General features: G+C 43.4%; 1 protein-coding gene across 1 annotated transcript in view; it reads left to right on the top strand.

Moving 5' to 3' along the window:
• Nucleotides 1–11,421, top strand: part of HSF2BP (heat shock transcription factor 2 binding protein) — an 85,174-nt gene extending 73,753 nt beyond the window's left edge. The window contains exon 9 of the mRNA XM_005675652.2: nt 10,697–11,421. Coding sequence (XP_005675709.1) covers nt 10,697–10,905 — 209 coding nt within the window. The 3' untranslated portion in view covers nt 10,906–11,421. The remainder of the gene's footprint in view (nt 1–10,696) is intronic.

Raw genomic sequence — 20,471 nt, 5'->3', positions numbered from 1 at the left:
GAGACTTGCCTTTTAGTGCCAGATGTGGTCTATCTTGTGAATGTTCCACCACACTTGATAAAGATTGCATCTAGTATTGTTTGGGGGTGGTGTGTTCTATAAGCGTTAGTAACAACAGCAGCAGCTTTCAGGTTGGCTGATATGTTGTTTAGTCTTCTATATCCTTACTGATTTTTAACTTTTCTATCAGAAATCAAGAGAAGAATGTTGAAATCTTTGACCATGACTGTGGATTTACTTTCTTTCCGTTCTGTCAGTTTTCACTCCATGTGTTTTGAAGCTCTCTTATTCAGTATGTAAACATTTATGTTGGTTATGTCCTGTTAATAGAGTTTTCTTTTAATCATTTCAAAATGTCCTTCCTTATCCCTGGTAATAGTCCTTCCTCTGAATGCTACTTTACTTGAGGCTAGTATAGCCCCTGCGTCTTTCTTTTGATTAGTATTGACTGACTGAGAGTCGTTCAGTCGTATCCAACTCTTTGCGACCCCATGGTCTGTCTATGGAATTCTCCAAGCAAGAATACTGGAGTGGATTGCCATGCCCTTCTCCAGGGACTCTTCCCAACTCAGATCAAACCTGGGTCTCCTGCATTGCAGGTGGGTTCTTTACTGTCTGAGCCATCAGGGATTAGTATTAGTATATTTAAATACATATGCAAAACACACATGTATAAAATACACTTGTATGTATATAAAATGTTAAAAAAATGTATTTCCATTCTTTCACCTGCCTTTTTCTTTATATTTAATATGGATTTTTTGTAAACAGCATATAGTTGGGCCTTGAATTTTTTTAATTAATTAAAAAAATCTCTGCTTTTTAATTGTAATGTTTAGATAATTTGTTTGATTTGATTATTGATTTCTTTGAGTCTTAAGTGTCATTTTGCTATTTGTTTTCTACTTTTCACATCTGTTCTTTGTTCTTTTTCACCCTTCTTTTTTTTGGATGAATTTAGTAGTTCTGTTTGATTCCATTTTATCTCCATTACTGGTTCATTAGCTACTTCTCTTTCTAAAAAGTATTTCTTGTAGTGGTTACTCTGGTGCATAAGATACACGCACTTAGCTTATCACAGTCCACCTTCCAGCCACTCACGTGAACTGTCAACAATATACTTCTTTTCCCTCTTCTGTTCTCTTAAAATTGTTATATGTGTGTTGAAAACCTAGAAATACATTTTTATTATTTTGATTTAATCAGCTCCTTTTTAAAGAGATTGAAAAGACAGGAAGAAAAGCGTGTGTGATTGCCCACTCCTGGCGCTCCCATGCCTTTGTGTGGATCTCAGTTTCCACCTGTAGCATTCTCCTGCCTAAAGGACTTTTACCATTTCTTGGGGCGCAGGCTTGCCTGGGATAGAATTCTCTCCATTTCTGTTTGTCTTACAAAGTGTTTATTTGCCATGATTTTCAGAGGATACTTTGTTGGGTGTGGGCTTCCAAGTTTCATTACTTTGAAGACAGTGCCCCTGCCCTCTGGCCCTCCTGTGTTCTCACCAGGAGTCTGCTGTCCTCCTTACCTTTCCTCCACCTCACGTGGTTTTTCCTCTTTTCCCTTCTGTGAGTCTCTCTTTATCACTGGTGTTCAAACACCTTGGTGTGTCAGACAAGCCAAGCCTTGTTGCAGCTCTCTAGGTTTGTGGTTTACCTCACATTTCGGTATTTGGGGCCGTTGTATCTTCACGGTGCATTCATGTCTTCCAACCCCTCTCCTTCCAGGACTCTAACAACCAGTTTGGTGTTATCCTACGGGTCACTGCTGCCCTTTGCTTTTTTTTTTTCTTTCAGCATTTTTCCTTCTTTGTGTGAGGGCACAATTTCAACAAAGAAAATGACAGCAGGAGTGAATTTGGTAGCTTTCTGTTTCCCCTGGGCGTGTGGTGTGGCTGCGCTCCTCCTCAGGAAGCACTTGGGAGCTGGCCATCTGTGCGTCCAGCCCCCAGCCTCGTCTTCTCATCCCTGCCGCTGCTTCCCCCTACGCGGCATCATCTCCGGAAACGGAAACCGCTACTGGCACAAACCTTCTTGCTTCAGATGGACTATCCATAAGCTAAACTTCCCAGAAAAATATCCCGAAAGGTAACCCTGGGAAGCTCTTTTAGGTAAGATGCCTGAATCCTGACAGGCCATAGTTGTGTGATAATCGTCACAGCTGGAGGCAGCACGGCAGCCAGTCAGAGTCTAGCAGCCACGTTTATGGGGCTCCTGCTCCACCCAGCATGGGTTTATTATATGTATTATCTCACATGCCTCTCAAACCCTCTGAGATGGGCCTGTGTCCTGGGGCCGAGACTCAGAGAGAGTGAGAAGTCCTTCCTGGCCAAGGCTGGGCAGTTAGGAAGGTACCTTGTGTGCTGGTCACATCCTGGCCCTCTGACTTCATACTCCCCGCCTGAGCCTGTGCGTTCTCTCCTGGGCCATGCTGTTGTTATTGTTTAAACCTTCATTTGCTTTGAGGTGTGAAAATTGTGTGTTACCTCCGTTTAAGAGATGATACACCATTCTGAGAATTCTGTGTTTTCTGGCCATACTTCTGTTATGGTTACTGACATCTGCATATTTTAATGTGTTACGACGAGTGTTGAAGTGGGACTAATTTGGGTGTGAGTCAGGCTCTGCGTGTGTGTCAGAGCTGACCCATCTGCTGTGCAAGTGTGTTTTAGAAAAGGAGCAGGTTCCTAGCTGGGCCAGGTGACCTTTTCCCACTCCCCTCTGTGTGTGATCTGTTGTCTGAAGTATTGTGTTAAGGATATGGAGAAAGCTGAGAAGTGATTTGGAAAGAGGGCAGTGTGGAGTCTGTGCTGGGGGGCAATCCAGAAACAGGAGCTGATGGAAGGAGCCAAGATCCTCACATCCTGTAATTGGTAAAGGTTGACATTATAACATCCTTTTGGATTTTGGAAAGAAAAAAGGAGAAATAGGATAAATGATTAGATGCTTTATGTTCTCAGATCTTCAAAATCCAACTTGAAAGCATTCTCTAGGGAACCTTTCCAGATGTCCCACCCCCAAGACTGATCATTCCTTCCTTAGGGTATCATGATGAATATTACCAACAGACTTGTATTTGTACTTTCTCATCTGTTACTTGTTAATGGCCTGCAACTACTTTACTGAAAAAAAAAAATCCCTAACTAGGTAAGAGAGTAGAGACTAGAGGCTGTTATTTATTTTGTCTCCCATAAAGGACACTGCTGCGCTTGGCATCTCCTCTGCAGACTTCACTGCGGGGTTGGGAGGGCCTTCCTCTGCCCCCAGGGTGGCCGGCACCATGGGCAGGAGCGCTCGAGCAGCACCTGTCTTACAGGTGTCCCTGAGCGCCGGTCCTGCCTGGGAACTGGAGGTTCAGAAGTGACCAGGCCAAGCTCTTCCCTCGTGGAGCTTACATTCGGTTCGGGAGAGCTGGCAACCAGCAGAGTGGTGGGAATCTTCTAGTACAGTGAAGACAGGGTAGTAAGAGGGCTCCCGGGGCCAAGTGGGACTGCTTTTTGGGCAGTGGAGACCTGAGTGAGGTGGAGGAAGAGCTGTCAGAGCTCTGTGATGAGGGGTGGTGCGGGAAGGCTGTGCAGTGGCCCTGGGCTGTGAGGATGTGGGGGCGAAGCAGCTAGTGTGGTAGAGAGGCGTGGGGGAGTGTCAGGAGAGGAGGTCAGGGACCGGCTGGGCTGGAGCGGCCTCTGCAGGCAGAGCAGGGGTGGCCCTGGGCTGAGGGGCTGTCTCCAGGCTCCATCTGGCTGCTGCAAGGGCATCGGGGCAGGCGCGGGCTGTGGGTGAGAAGGTTGTGGTAGTCTGGGGACAGCAGGGGTGGTAACAGTGATTGATGTGACTGGATTCAAGATCGATTTTGAAGGGAAGGGAAAATGAGGGAGGGGAAGCCAGCTTGATGCTTAGGTTTGGGGCTGAGTAGTTGGTCCCTGGGCTTCCCTGGTGGCTCAGTGGTAAAGAATCCACCTGCAATGCAGGAAATGTAGGTTTGATCCCTGGGTCAGGAAGATTCCCTGGAGAAGGAAATGGCAACCCATTCCAGTATTCTTGCCTGGGAAATCCCATGGACAGAGGAGCCTGGCGAGCGACAATCCATGGGGTTGCAGAGTTGGACACAACAGTCCATGGGGTCGCAAAGAGTCAGGCATGACTGAGTGACCGAACAATAAATTGTCCCTGGTGGTGCTGTTGGGGGGGGACTTGGGAGAAACAGTAATTCTTCTCATGTTAAATTTGGGAGGCCTGTTCCATGTTCAAAGGGAGATTGAAGGGCACAGCTGGATTTCTGAGCTGAGCCATGCAGAGGCCGGGGCTGGAGGCCACCCTGTGAGCCGTCATGGTGGAGGACACCTGTGCGGCTGCAGCAGTGGACACCATCCAGGGAGTGAGAGGGTCTGAGGCTGGGCCTGGGCCGCACCAGCATTTTCAGTGCAAGAGGAAAAGGAGGAGGAGGAAGCAGGGAGAGAGGGGGACGATGATGAGGCAGGATGAAGGCGACGAGAACCCAGAGAGCGCGGTGTCCTCTAGCTTCTGTGAAGACCGTGTAGCCAGACACTATGAGTAAGCTGAGCAGCAGTCAGAGAACCTGCCATCCGGGAGAGGAGAGGACCTGGCTGAGGGGCTTGCAGGGGAGCCTGCGGCTGGGTGGTCAGCAGCCCGACTCGGTACATGCCAGGTGTTAGGAACCTGAAGTGTCTCAGGCAGTGACCCTGGTGTTTGGGAATGGCTCCCAGACTGGCTCTGAAGGCAGCTGCAGGAGGCGTTCTGGACACTTCTGAGCAGTGGTGGCATGTCTGCTGGCGTGGTGGCCCTCACAGGTGACCGCTTGGTGGAGAGCAGGCTCTGGTGTGAGAGCTCTGGAGCTCGGCAGAACGGCTCCTCTCCTGCTCTGCATGCTCTGGAGATGCCCTGGGCTGGCCGTGTGGCCAGGCCTGTCCTGGAGGGAGAGCTGGCAGTTCCCTCCGACAGCTGCTGGCCCCGCCCTCTCCTGCTGCGTGCAACCACACTGATGGACGCACCGGTTTCCTTCTGTTGGTTTTGTTTCATTCAGTAGATTAGAGTGTCATGGAGAGCGATTAAAAATCCAGTTGTATTTCAACTATTCTTATGATTTAACAAGATTCTGTGGTCAGACCTTTTGTTGCTGCTGCTGCTAAGTCACTTCAGTTGTGTCCGACTCTTTGCAAGCCCATGAACGGTAGCCCACCAGGCTCCTCTCATGGAGTTCTCTAAGCAGGAATACTGGAGAGGATAGCCATTCTTTTCTCCAGGGGAATCGTCTCAACCCAGGGGTCGAACCTGGGTCTCCTGCATTGCGGGCAGATTCTTTACTGTCTGAGCCACCAGGGGAGCCCATATTCCCTTATTATTTCTTTAATATCTGTATCTATAGTGAAGTCTCTTTCATTCCCAACGCTTGTAATCTGTGTCTGTCTTTTCTTCTCCCCTCCTTTCCTTGTTTGGCCTGGCTAGAATTTTTTCAGTTTTGTAGATTTCTTTTTAGCAGGGTCAGCTTTGGGGTTAATTTTTTTTTCCCTAGTTTTTTGTTTGTCCTCATTTGTCTTGATTTCTGTTCTTTATTTTTACTTTCCCTTGGCTTGTTTTGGTTTGATTTTTTACTTTCATATTTAAAAATATATTTATTTTTGGCTGCGCTGGGTCTTTGCTGGTGCATGTGGGCTTTCTCTAGTTGCAGTGAGCAGGGAGTGCTCTTTCTTGCGATTCATGGGCTTCACTGTGTGGCTTCTCTCATCGGGCAGCACGGGCTCTAGAGCTTGGGCTTTGTTAGTTGGCAGCCTGTGGGCTCAGTAGTTGCAGTGCACAGGCTTAGTTGCCCCGTGGCAGATGGGTTCTTCCCAGAGCAGGGGCTGAACCTGGCTGTGTCCCCTGCACTGGCAGGCAGATTCTTAGCCACAGGACCACCAGGGAAGTCCCCCCGGCCTTTTTATTTAAAGGTGAAAGGTAAGGAAATTGATTTGAGACCTTTGTTCTCGTCCAACACAAGCATTCAGTGCTATAATTTCCCCTGATAAGCGGTGATTTAACTCTGTCTACAAATTACGATGAAGTATTTTATTTTCATTTCAATCACAGTAATTCCTAGTTTTCCTTATGACTTCTTCTTGATCCACAGATTATTTAGAAAAAATTCTGAATAATATTTGGAGATTTTTCTTTCACATATTTTCTGTTATTTATTATGTATTTCTGTATTTCTAACTTAGTTCTTTGTGATCACAGAACGTACTTTGAATTCTTTTGAATGTGTATTTGGTCAAATTGGTTGATACCATTGTTCAGGGATTCTGTATCTTCACTGAGTTTCTTTCTTCCTTTTAAAAAATCAGTAATGGAAATAAAAGTATTAAATTTCCAACTCTAATTGTGAATTAATTTATAATTAGTCATCTATCATATGTAATATGCCACTTTAATGGCAGAAAGGGAAGAGGAACTAAAGAGCCTCTTGATAAAGGTGAAAGAAAGTGAAAAAAACTGGCTTAAAACTCAGCATTCAAAAAGCAAAGATCATGGCATCTTGTCCCATCACTTCATGGCAAATAGATGGGGAAACAATGGAAACAGTGAGAGACTTTTATTTTCTTGGGCTCCAAAAGCACTGCAGATGGTGATTGCAGCCATGACATTAAAAGGCGCTTGCTGTTTGGAAGAAAAGCTATGACAAACCTAGGCAGTGTATTCAAAAGCAGAGATATCACTTGGCCAGCAAAGGTCCATATAGTCAAAGCTATGGTTTTTCCGGCAGTCATGTATGGATGTGAGAGTTGGACCATAAAGAAGGCTGAGCACCAAAGAATTGATGCTTTCAAACTATGGTGCTGGAGAAGACTCTTAAGAGTCCCTTGGACTGCAAGGAGATCAAACCAGTCAATCCTAAAGGAAATCAGTCCTGAACCTTCATTGGAAGGACTGATGCTGAAGCTCCAATACTTTGGCCACCTGATGTGAAGAGCTGACTTATTAGAAAAGATCCTGATGCTGGGAAAGACTGAGGGCAGGAGGAGAAGGGGACGACAGAGGATGATGAGATGGTTGGATGGCATCACTAACTCAATGGACATGAGTTTGAGCAAACTCAGGGAGATGGTGAAGGACAGAGAGGCCTGGCGTGCAGTGGTTCATGGGGTGGCAAAGAGTCAGATACAACTTAGCACCTGAATAACAGCAACAGCATCCATCATATATTGCTTTGTTTCTTTTGAAACTCTGTTGTTAGATACATACCTAATTAAGTCGGCTATGTCTTTGTGATCCACTGACCTCTTTATAATTATACAATGACCCTCCTAAGCACGTGGTAATATTTTTTGTTCTGAAGTCTACATTGTCTGATAATACAGGCTTTGCAGGCTTCTTTTAATTAGTGTTTGCTTGGCATGTTTTTTATATGCTTTCATTTTTAACCTGTGTCTTTATTTTAGGTGCCTTGTAGATAATGTATAATTGAGTCTTGATGTTTTATGCATTCTGTATCTTTTAAAACTTTTTTATTGGAGTACAGTTGCTTTACACTGTTGTTTAGTTTCTGCTGTGCAGCATAGTAAATCATTTATTCATCTGCATATATCCACCTTTTTTAGATTTCCTTTCCATTTAGGTCGCCACAGAGCACTGAGTAGAGTTCCCTGTGCTATAGATGCTCATTAGTTATCTGTTTTATACAGAGCCAGACATGATTGAGCGACTGAACAACAACAAAATATGTCAATCTCAATCTCAATTCATCCTGTGTATTCTCTATCTTTTAATCAAGGTGTTTATACAGTTTTTAGCTAATTTATACAGAAATACATAAATACTTCTAGTTGTTTCTTTTCCCTCTTTTTTGTCTGCTGTTGGATTGAGTATTTACTATTCTATCTGCACTGTTCTCTTATCATTTACATTTTAAAGTTTTGGGTTTTTTTTTTTTTAGTATTTGCCCTAGGGTTTATAATACGATCTTTAATTGAGATTACATCATACGAAATGCCAGGCTCAATGAAGCACAAACTGGAATCAAGATTGCTGGGAGGAATATCAATAACTTCAGATAATGCAGATGATACTACCCTTATGGCAGAAAACAAAGAGGAACTAAAGATCCTCTTGATGAAAGTGAACGAGGAGAGTGAAAAAGCTGACTTAAAACTCAACATTCAAAAAACGAAGATCATGGCATTGGTCCTATCACTTCATGGCAAATAGATGGGGAAACAGACTTTCTTTTCTTGGGCTCCAAAACCACTGCAGATGGTGACTGCAGCCGTGAAATTAAAAGATGCTTATTCCTTGGACGAAAAGCTATGACCAACCTAGCAGAGGCATTACTTTGCTGACAAAAGTCTGTATAGTCAAAGCTATGGTTTTTCCAGTAGTCATGTATGAATATGAGAGTTGAAACAGGCTGAACGCCAAAGAATTGCTGCTTTTGAACTGTGGTGTTGGAGAAGACTCTTGAGAGTTCCTTGGACTGCAAGGAGATCAAACCAGTCAATCCTAAAGGAAATCAGTCTTGAATATTTATTGGAAGGACCGATGCTGAAACTGAAGCTCCAGTACTTTGGCCACCTGATGGGAAGAACTGACTCATTGGAAAAGACCCTGATGCTGGGAAAGGAAAGACTGAGGGCAGGAGGAGAAGGGGACAACAGAGGATGAGATGGTTGGATGGCATCACCGACTCAATGGACATGAGTTTGAGCAAGTTCCAGGAGTTGGTGATAGACAGGGAAGTCTGGCATGCTGCAGTCCATGGCGTTCCAAAGAGTCAAACATGACTGAGTGACTGAACTAAATTGAACTGAATTATTATTAACTGTATTAGTTAATCAGAGTTGATTTTAAATTAAAACATTAAAAATCTTTACATAATAATGTACTGCTTCAAGTATGTTGCAAGAGTCCTAAAACAGTGTTTTCCCGTCTATTGATCATATTTATTTCAAATTCCTTTTCTAGTTGTTTCTACATCTAGGTTATCTCTGAGTCTGGTTCTGTTGATTATTACTTCAGTGGAGTTTTATTCCCCTTGCTTTGTCACTGTAATTTCTGAATGAATGGTGGGCCTTGTGTGTAGGGCAGTAGAGTGGAGGTCAGTAGGCTTTTCCTGTAGTGAGCTAGCTGGTAACTATTTTGAACTTTGAGAATCACGTGTGGTTTCTGTTGTATATTATTCTTCTGTTTGTTTTCTTTTAAAATAACCCTTTAAAAAGGTAACAGACACTCTTAACTCACAGCCTGTGTGGAAACATGGGCTGACTCTGGCCTGCATGCCAGCCTCTGCAGGAGAGAATGAGGTAAATTTACAGGTCCTGTTCTGCTGGGGTGGTGGTGTCGGGGCTGGGCTGGGCTTGGGGTTCATTGCTGTGGTTGCCTCTGCACTGCTGCTTTCAGAACGTCTCCTTCCTGTGCTGACGGTGTGGACTGAGTGGCCAGAGCAGTCTCCAGCCTCAGCTGAGGGCCTTCCCTTTGGTCTGTGTCCCAGAGGGGTCCCCTTCCGTGCTTTTGCTCCCTGCTGTAGACTGCTCTCCTTGGCTGCTGGGTGTTTGCTGGGCCACTGCAGGTCGTGGGGTGAGTGGGGGGAGCTCCCTCTTACGCCTCCATCCGAGTGGGCGCCTTCACAGAGATCCTGTCCTTCTTCCCGTGGCAGCCGCTCTGCTGTGTCTTTGGTTGTTTTTGTGCCAGAGAGTTTCCTTCCCGTCCCCCCAGACAGAAGGATTTCACGGTCTGGACCCAGGGAGGTTTCTGCCTCCCACCACAGCAGTCTTAATGTGTCTCGATGCTTTTGTTCAGTACAGAAGGGCTCGGGGCAGGGCGGTGGGGAGGGAGGTGTGTGGTGTGTGTGTGGTGTGTGTGTGGTGTGTGTGTGTGTGTGTGTGTCTGTGTGTGTCTGTGTGTGTCTGTGTGTGTGTGTCTGTGTGTGTCTGTGTGTGTGTGTGTGTGTGTTCGTTCCATGGCAGTACCCACTGAGCGCTTGTTTAGTCTACTCTCTTCAATCCACTTACAGCTTAAAGGTTTTTAAAGTGTAGTGCTAGGAAAGAGGTACAGATTTTGAGTCTGGTTCCTATTACAGAGTCTAATGAAGAAATGACTGCGTGGCATGTTTAACGTTCCCATTGGAGAGCCACGGTGAGGAGAAGGGGATCCGTGGTGTCAGGGTTACAGCTTGCTTGGGGCTCTTGTTCCTGTCCGGCTGCTTCCACTTGCCTGCTGTGGTCCATGGCTGCCGGCTCTGTAACTCCAGGGAGCCTCCCATGGAAAACGGAAGGCAGCTTGAGTGTTGCAGCCATGACTTCGCAGAGCTCAGTGGCCTGAGGGATGCCTCGTCAGTATGTGGTCTCTCGGGTTGGCTGAACTTGGAGTGAAAGTGAAGTAAGTGAAAGTGAGTGCTTTAAAGCACTCGTATAAGTGAACAGAATTACAGCAGACTACATGAAAAGCCCTCATATTTTTAGTTCAGCATTTTAAAATTACATACTTGTGAGTAATAGTTGAAGGTGGAACATTAATAAGTAGAAGATACTGTTTTCATGTGCCTTTAGTGAGCTCAGTTTTTACATCAAGAAGTGACACCATTTTGGGTCAGTTCATAGTTCAGTAAACTGTCCAATCCATCATTCCAAAAGACCAGGAGGCCCTGAGGGTGGCTTCTGCCCGGGGTCCCCTTGGAAGGTTTTATTCTAACCGGAGCATTGCCTCTTCCCCAGATCCCGACGCAGAGGTGTGTCTCCACGTGCTGCGCCTCGTCCAGTCTGTGGTGCTGGAGCCAGAAGTCTTCTCCAGGTCAGCCGCTGAGTTCCGGAGCTCCTTGCCCCTGCAGCGCATCCTGGCTATGGCCAAGAGCCGCAATCCCCACCTGCAGACCGTGGCCCAGGAGCTCCTGGAGGACCTGCGTGCTCTGGAGCGTGATGTGTAGGGGCGCTCATGCACCATCTTCTCCCCGGGTCCCCACTTTGTCCTCCAGAGTCACCAGCTGTGTGTCACGTTACACAGGCAGATGTGATGACTAGCGATGGGTGTGAATTGATATGTATCTACAGGACTTCCTCTTGGAAGTAAAAATTCTTGTGGGTGGTTGGTTAACCTTGCCAAAAAGGGAGCCTGAGGAAGGATCTGTCCTTCCAGAAAGGCCCATGTCAGCTGCAGCCGAAGAGGGCCTTCTCAGAGTGGCTCCTGCTGCCCAGGAGACTCTGAGACCTGTTGGCTCCCTCTAAAAGCGGGAGGTTAAATAACCACCTACCCCATTGGTCAGCATTTTCCTGAGATACATGTTTTGAAAAACAATTCATTCTAATGATTATAATTAATCCCCCCAGTTCACGTTTACCTTCCAACCTTTTGGTGAACCTATTATTTCAGATGACATTGGACATTTTAGTTCTGTATTTTTTTTGCCTCTTTTGTTTTTGAATAAATAAAGCCAGAAGAATCATTGATGTGCTATAACCGTTGTTTTCTGAAGTATTATAAACTTGGTATTAGGAAGTTGCATATTACAATGCATATACGTGGCTGGAGAAAAAACTCTCCTTGTTCTGGGCCCTTTGGCTATAAACTCAGGGATCCAGTTTTTCATATAACATTATCATGGAACGGGCCTTCACACAGTCGCTTGAAGTTCTTTAAATGATGTGCACAGGTGTGTGTCCTTCTCAACTGCATCTGGTCCTGTGGCAGAGAACAGGAGGGCGCTCTCTGTTTCTCGTGGGTGCTGCGACATGTGAGCAGAGTCCCCTCTGTCACTCCTTAGAGTCACGGCAGCGTGTGCTGTGTCCCTCAGGATGATGCCGCAGGCCCGTGGGCTCTGGGAGTTCTGCAGTTGCATAAACACAGACTAGCGTCCTTTCCCGCGGCAGCCCCGAGCACATGTGTATGCTGTTTCTGTATGCGTGGCAGTTTGGAATAACTTCATTTTCCTTTTAAGCAGATTTTACAGGCTTTGTGCAGTTTATGGCTGAGTCTGAATGAAGGAGCTTATATATATACACAGTTGCTTGAATTTCACAAGCTGACATATTGTGGAACCTGGCTCATCAAAAGCAGAGAAAAGTTGTAAAAGGCAATTTAAAATTCACGGAGGCAGACATTGGTCCATCTGTGCTGTGTGGTGCTGTGGGCCCTGATGACTGGCAAATAAAATTGAGGACGATGTGTTTTTGTTCTTTTTCTAGCATAGTATCATTTTCATTTTGGTTATTTGCTTGATAAGGTAATGGGAGATAAACTAGTTGTAATTAGTTGTGCTGTCTCTAGAAATGCAAGGTCTTTTTCCTGCCAAAAATGGGATTGGTGGCATATAGAGAAAAATGGAACTGGGCCAAGCCCGTGACTGTCATGTAGTTTTGCTAATTAGTAGATGAATGTGATTAAGAAGGATACGTTTTTTTTTTCCTCCAAATTTTAAAGTGCTAAAGATAGCAAGGGTTCTTATGAAAACTCCTTCAGAAAGAAGCATGTCAAATACATATTTTGAGTGTATATCACAGGAAAAGTGATAAGGCCAATTTTCAGGAGTGACTAGCCTTTCTAATATTTCTACTTTTCTTATGAAGTTCAAGGGGAAAACATGGAATCTTTTTTTTTTTTTAATATCTAAAGATCTAAAGAAAACTCATTTTATTTTGTTTTATTTTTTAGAAAACTCATTTTAAAAAGTATTCATTGAAGTATATACGTGGCAGTGTCTGAGGTTGCTTATGAATTTTAAAGTCAGAAACAACAGCAGTAGAATGGTATCTGTTTTTTTAAATTAAAGCTTTAAATAATTCCTTGTCTTTATTACGTCAAGGAACTTCTTCTCCTTGGTGCTGTCAGTTTGTTTGTAAAGGCGTGAAAGCTGCCAGGCCCACAGCAGACCTCACTGCCTCTCTAGTCTCCCCCCAACCCCCAGCCGGTGATCAGGGAAGGCCTCTTGCCACCCAGTCTGCTCTGCGTTCTCAGAGGTTTGAGAGGAGCCCATCCTGTTAGGGTGCGGGTCAGTGTGTCTGTGTGGGGCATGAATTGGGATGAGCATAATGGTGTATTGAGTTAGTCTCATCCCGGATCCTTTTACAGCCCCATGTCTTTCACTTATTCCAGAGGCCTTTAAAATTAATTAGAGTATTAAGCATAGCATCACAAGTCTGGGGCTTGAAGGAAATCGGCCAAGGCCTGTAGTCAGACCACAAGCAAGGAGGGTTTTTAATGAAAGTTGTAAATGTGGCCATTACACTGTAGTTGTACTGCCATGATATTAATACAAGTGAAAAGGCTGATCAGTACTTTTGTAGGCGCACTGATTTTCTGAGAAGTTCTGAAGTTGAAGTTTGCACTGTTTTGCTCTTCTTTCAGGAAGTAGATGCTTAGACAGCTAACCAACGTAGGTTCTCTGACCTAGACCCTGGTACAGTGTTTGACACGGGATAGGATGCAGCATTCTGTGGGCAGCCTCAGAAGGTGCGATGAATGACCCACTGAAAAGTCTCTGGATACTTCTTAAGTCCAGACTTAGGTGAGGAAGGAAAGGTCTGTCCTTATGGCCCACAGCTCTCTCTCTGCCCTGAGAAGGTGCACACTCAAGTTTGTGTCCAGATGTCGAACGACTGTGCTAGTGCGCGTCACATGGCGAAGACTGTTGCTGTGTTCTTTGTTGTTGTTATCTGTAGTCCTTCAAGTTTTTTTGAATTGTTGTAAAATTCACCACAGAAATGTAGATGGTGCACATAAAATTTACCATTTAACCCATTTCTAAGTGTAGAATTCAGTGGTATTAAATATATTCACGGTGTTATGTAACCATCTCCACTGAACATTGCCAGAACTTTTTATTGACCCAGACAGGAACTCTGTACCCACTGAATAGTAACGCATCATCTTCCATCTCCCCTGCTCCCAGCCCCAGTATCTGTCCTCTGTTCTACTTCTGTCTCTCTGAGTTTGACTTCTCAAGTACCTCGTATAAATGGAGTCGAATATTTGTCCTTCTGGGTCTGGCTTATCTCACTTAGCAATGCAGCGTCCGTCCATGTTCTAGCCTGTGTCAGGACTGCATTCCTTTCCGTCGTGCCTAATACTCCGTTACGTCCTGGTCACACGTTTTGTTTACCCATTTGTCTGTTGATGGACACTTGCTTTAACCTTTGGCTGTAGTGAGTGATGCAGTGAATGTTGGTGTGCATGTATCTGTTTGAGTTCCTGCTGTCAAATCTTTTGGGTCTGTACTTAAATTGAAGTCATTGTATCATATGGTCTAGGGTTTTCTGTGTATATAACATCATGGTGTCTGCAAATAATGATAGTTTTATTTTTTCCTTTCCAATTTGGATGCCTTTTCTTTCTTTTTTCCACCTGATTGCTCTGGCTAGGACTTTCAATACTCTGTTGAATAACAGTGGCAAGAGTGGGAGCCTTCTTCCTAATATTAAGGGGAAAGGTTTTCATTTTTTTGCTGTCAAGTATGATGGTAACTGGGCTTGTGGCCTTTGTAGTGTTGAAGTACCCTGTGGCTCAGAGGTGAAGAATCCGCCTTCAACATAGGAGATGTGGGTTTGATCCCTGGGTCAGGAAGATCTCTAGAGAAAGAAAAGGTAACCCATTTCTGTATTCTTGCCTGCGAAATCCCATGGACAGAGGAGAGAAGCTTGGCAGGCTATAGTTCATGGTGTTGCAAAATAGTCAGACCATGACTTTAGGACTAAACAACAACAAATGTTCTGACCATGCCCACTTTGTTGAGAGTTTTTATGATAAATGTTGGATTGTTTTCAGATACTTTTTATGCACCTATCAAGATGATTATATGATTTCTATTCTTCCATTTGATAATGTGGTATATCACATGGACTGATTCATGGATTTTGAACTGTCCTTGGCATATTAGAATAAATCCCACTTGATCATGGTGCATGATCTTTTTATTCTTGTTGAATTTGGTTTGCTGATGTTTCATTGAGGGTTTTTGCATCTGTGTTCAGGGATTGTTGTTCAGCTGCTAAGTTGCGTCTGGCTCTTTGTGACCCCATGGACTGTAGCACTCCAGGCTCCTCTGTCTTCCACTATCTCTCAGAGTTTGCTCAAATTTATGTCCATTGAGCAGATGCTATCTAATCATCTCATTCTCTGCCACCCCGCCTTCAATCTTTCCCAGCATCAGGATCTTCTTTTCCAATGAATTGGCTTTTCGCATCAGGTGGCCAAAGTGTTGGAGCCCCAGCCTTAGCATCAGTCCTTCCAATGAATATTCAGGGATTCATTTCCTTTGGGATTGACTGGTTTGATTTCCTTGCTGTCCAAGGAACTCTCAAAAATCTTCTCCAGCACTACAGTTCAGAAGCATCAATTGTTTGGCCCTCAGCCTTCTTTATGGTCCAACTCTCACATCTGTACATGACTACTGGAAAACCATAGCTTTGACTGTAGGGATCTTTGTTGGCAGAGTGATGTCTCTTCATTTTAATACACTCTCTAGGTTTTTCATAGCTTTCCTTCCAAGGAGCAAGTGTCTTTTAATTTCATGGCTGCTGGATGTTGTTGTAACTCAGTTGCTAAGTCATATCTGACTCTTTGCATCCCCATGGACTACAGCATGCCAAGCTTCCTTGTCCTCTACTATCTCCTGGAGTTTGTTCAGATTCACATTCATTGAGTTGGTGATGCCATCTAACCATCTCAGTATATTGGCCTGTAATTTCTTTTTGTTGTTGTTCTCTTGTCTGGTTTTGATATCAGGGTAATACTTACCTTGTAAAATAAGTTTGAGAACATTCCCCAATTTCAGTTTTTGGGAGAGTTTGAGAAGGATTGGTATCATCAGATTTTCTTTGAGTGTTTGGCATAATTCACCAGTGAAGCTGTCTGGTACCGGACTTTTTTTCATTGGGACTTTTTTTGATTACTGTTCAGTGTCCGTACTAGTAATCAGTCTATTCAGGTTTTCTGTTTCTTTATAATTCTGTCTTGGAAGATTGTATGTTTCTAGGAATTTATCCATTTCTTTTAAATTGGGCCAATCCTAACGTCCAATTTGTTGGCATATAATCATCAATAGTCTTATGATCCTTTGTATTTCTTTGGTATCAGTTGCAATTTCTCTCTTTTCATATCTGAATTTATTTGGGTCTTCTCTCTTTCTTTCTTAGTGAGCTTACCTAAAGGTTTGTCAATTTTATCTTTTCACAGAAACAGCTCTTAGTTTCTCTGTTTTAGTCTCTATTTCATTTATTTCCACTCTGATCTTTACAGTTTCCTTCCTTCTATTAACTCTGGGTTTTGTTTGTTCTTGTTCTGGTTCCTTCAGGTGTGAAGTTAGATTGCTTGAGGTATTTATTGTATCTTGAGGTTGGGCTGTATCACAATGAACTTACTTCTTAGAACTGCTTTTAGCGTATTCCAGAGATTTTGGTAGGTTGTGTTTCCATTTTCATTTGTCTCAGGGTATTTCTTTTTTATTTCTCCTTTGATTTATTTGTTGACTCATTGGTTGTCCAAAAGTATGTTGTTTAATCACCATATATTTGTAATTTTTCCAGTTTTCGTCATGTAATTGATTTCTATCTTCATACCATACCACAGGTCAGAAAAGATGCTTGATATGTCTTCAGTCTCCTTAAATTTACCAAGGCTTTCTGGTGGCCTAGCATGTGATATATCCTGGAGAATGTTCGCTGTGTGCTTGAGAAGAATGTGCTGCTGCTTTTGAATGGAAAGTTCTACATATACTAAGTCCATCATATGGTGTAATGTGTCATTTAAGGCCAAAATTTGCTTATAAATGTTCTGTCGGGATGATCTTCGCATGAGGTGGCCAAAGTACTGGAGTTTCAACTTTAGCATCATTCCTTCCGAAGAAATCCCAGCACTGATCTCCTTCAGAATGGATTGGTTGGATCTCCTTGCAGTCCAAGGGACTCTCAAGAGTCTTCTCCAACACCACAGTTGAAAAGCATCAATTCTTTGGCGCTCAGCTTTCTTCACAGTCCAACTCTCAAGACTCTGATGCTGGGAGGGATTGGGGGCAGGAGGAGAAGGGGACGACAGAGGATGAGATGGCTGGATGGCATCACTGGCTTGATGGATGTGAGCCTGAGTGAACTCCGGGAGTTGGTAATGGACAGGGTGGCCTGGCGTGCTGCAATTCATGGGGTCACAAAGAGTCGGACATGACTGAGCTACTGAACTGAACTGGACTGGACTGGACTGGATGATCAGTCTACTGATGTAATTGAGTTGTTAAAGTTCTACTATTTTTGTATTGCTATTAGTTTCTCCCTTTGGGTCTGTTAAGTACCTATGTTTGGTGCATGAATGTTTACAAATGTTACATCTTCTTGGTTAGATCAACCTCTTTATCATTATTTAATGCTCAATTTTGTCTTTTATTAGTCTTTGCTTTAAAGTCCATTTTGTCTGATGGAGTTAGCTATCCCAACTTTCTTTTGGTTTCCATCTGCATGAAAAATCTTTTTTCCATCCCTTCACTTTCAGTCTTGTGTGTGTTTTTATGTCTGAGGTGAGTCTCTTATATGCAGCATATAGATATGAGTGGTTTTTTATCCATTCAGCCCCTCTGTCTTACAATTGAAGCATCTAGTCCGTTTACATTTAATGTAATTATTCATAGATACGTACTTATTGCCATTGTGTTCACTGTTTTCAACTGTCTTACAGTTCCTCTGCAATTTTTTCTTTACTTGCTTTCTTCCCTTATGATTTAAAGACTTTCTGTAGTGTTATGCTTAGATTTCTTTCCCATTGTTTTTGATGTGTCTACTATAAGACTGGGAGCTGACCGTGGTTCAGATCATGAACTCCTTATTGCCAAATTCAGACTTAAATTGAAGAAAGTGGGGAAAACCACTAGATGGCTAGGTCATCAGGTATGACCTAAATCAAATCCCTTATTTAATGGAAGTGAGAAATAGATTTAAGGGACTAGACCTGATAGACAGAGTGCCTGATGAACTATGGACGGAGGTTTGTGACATTTACAGGAGACAGGGAAAAAGAAATGCAAAAAAGCAAAATGGCTGTCTGGGGAGGCCTTACAAATAGCTGTGAAAAGAAGAGAAGTGAAAAGCAAAGGAGAAAAGAAAAGATATACAGAATACAGAACTCTGTATTCCCATTTGAATGCAGAGTTCCAAAGAATAGCAAGGAGAGATAAGAAAGCCTTCCTCAGTGATCAATGCAAAGAAATAGAGGAAAACAATAGAATGGGAAAGACTAGAGATCTCTTCAAGAAAATTAGAGATACCAAGGGAACTTTTCATGCAAAGATGGGCTCAATAAAGGACAGAAATGGTATGGACCTAACAGAAGCAGAAGATATTAAGAAGAGGTGGCAAGAATACACAGAAGAACTGTACAAAAAAGATCTTCATGACTCAGATGATCATGATGGTGTCACCTAGAGCCAGACATCCTGGAATGTGAAGTCAAGTGGGCCTTAGGAAGCATCATTACGAACAAAGCTAGTGGAGGTGATGGAATTCCAGTTGAGCTATTTCAGATCCTAAAAGATGATGCTGTGAAGGTGCTGCACTTAATATGTCAGCCAATTTGGAAAACTCGGCAGTGGCCACAGGACTGTAAAAGTCAGTTTTTATTCCGATCCCAAAGAAAGGCAATGCCAAAGAATGCTCAAACTATCACACAATTGCACTCATCTCACACGCTAGTAAAGTAATGCTCAAAATTCTTCAAGCCAGGCTTTAGCAATACCTGAACCATGAACTTCCAGATATTCAAGCTGGTTTTAGAAAAGGCAGAGGAACCAGAGATCAAATTGCCAACATCCACTGGATCCTCAAAAAAGCAAGAGAGTCCCAGAAAAACATCTCTTTCTGCTTTATTGACCATGCCAAAGCTTTTGACTGTGTTGGTCAGAATAAACTGGGAAATTCTGAAAGAGATGGGAATACCAGACCACCTGACCTGCCTCTTGAGAAATCTGTATTCAGGTCAGGAAGCAACAGTTAGAACTGGACATGGAACAACAGACTGGTTCCAAATAGGAAAAGGAGTACGTCAAGGCTGTATATTGTCACCCTGTTTGTTTAACTTACAAGCAGAGTACCTCATATGAAATCCTGGCCTGGAGGAAGCACAAGCTGGAATCAAGATTGCTGGGAGAAATATCAATCACCTCAGATATGCAGATGACACCACCCTTATGGCAGAAAGTGAAGAAGAACTGAAGAGCCTCTTGATGAAAGTGAAATAGGAGAGTGAGAAAGTTGGCTTAAAGCTCAACATTCAGAAAACGAAGATCATGGCATCTGGTCCCATCACTTCATGGGAAATAGATGGGGGAACAGTGGAAACAGTGTCAGACTTTATTTTTGGGGGGCTCCAAAATCACTGCAGATGGTGACTGAAGCCATGAAATTAAAAGATGCTTACACCTTGGAAGGAAAGTTACGACCAATCTAGACAGCATATTGAAAAGCAGAGACATTATTTTGCCAACAAAGGCCCATCTAGTCAAGGCTATGGTTTTTCCAGTAATCATATATGTATGTGAGAGTTGGACTATAAAGAAAGCTGAGCACCGAAGAATTGATCCTTTTGAACTGTGGTGTTGGAGAAGACTCTTGAGAGTCCCTTGGACTGCAAGGAAGTACAACCAGTCCACCCTAAAGGAGATCAGTCCTGGGTGTTCATTGGAAGGACTGATGTTGAAGCTGAAACTCCAATACTTTGGCCACCTGATGGGAAGAACTGAGTCATTGGAAAAGACCCTGATGCTGGCAAAGATTGAGGGCCTGAGGAGAAGGGGACGACAGAGGATGAGATGGTTGGATGGCATCACCAACTCAATGGACATGAGTTTGGGTCAACTCTAGGAGTTGGTAACAGACAGGGAGGCCTGGCGTGCTGCAGTTCATGGGATCACAAAGAGTCGGACATGGCTGAGCGACTAAACTGAACTATAGGTTTTGCCTTGTGGTTACATGAGGCTCACATGTAACAGCTTATGTATATATATATATATATATATATATATATAACAGCTTATATATATATATAACAGCTATATATTTATATATATATAAATGTATATATATATTTTAAGTTAATCCATTTTAAGTTGATAACAAGTTAAGTCTGAACACATTCTAAAACTCTGGGGACTTCCCTGGTGGTCCTGTGACTAAGACTCCATGCTCCCAGTGCAGGGGGCCCAGGTTCTATCCCTAGTTGGGGAACCAGATCCCACATGCCACAGCTAAGAGTTGTCATGCTGCGACTAAAGATCCTGCATGCTGCAACAAAGACTGAAGATCCTGGCACAGCCAAATAAGTAAATATTCTAAAAATTTAAAAGTAAGATTCTGTGTTTTCACTCTCCAGCGCATGCTTTAAGTTTTTGATGTCACATTTTACACCTTTGTATTTTGTGTACCCCTAGTTATAGGTTTTTTTTTTAACAACTTTTGCCTTTTACCCTTTATACTAGATTTATAAGTGATAATCTGCTTTATTATATACTTAACCTTTTCGTTG

Source organism: Capra hircus, chromosome 1 (genome assembly GCF_001704415.2).
Source record: "Capra hircus breed San Clemente chromosome 1, ASM170441v1, whole genome shotgun sequence".
NCBI lineage: Eukaryota > Metazoa > Chordata > Mammalia > Artiodactyla > Bovidae > Capra > Capra hircus.
Note: the sequence above shows the minus strand (reverse complement) of the source record. Positions and strands in the feature narration are given on the sequence as shown.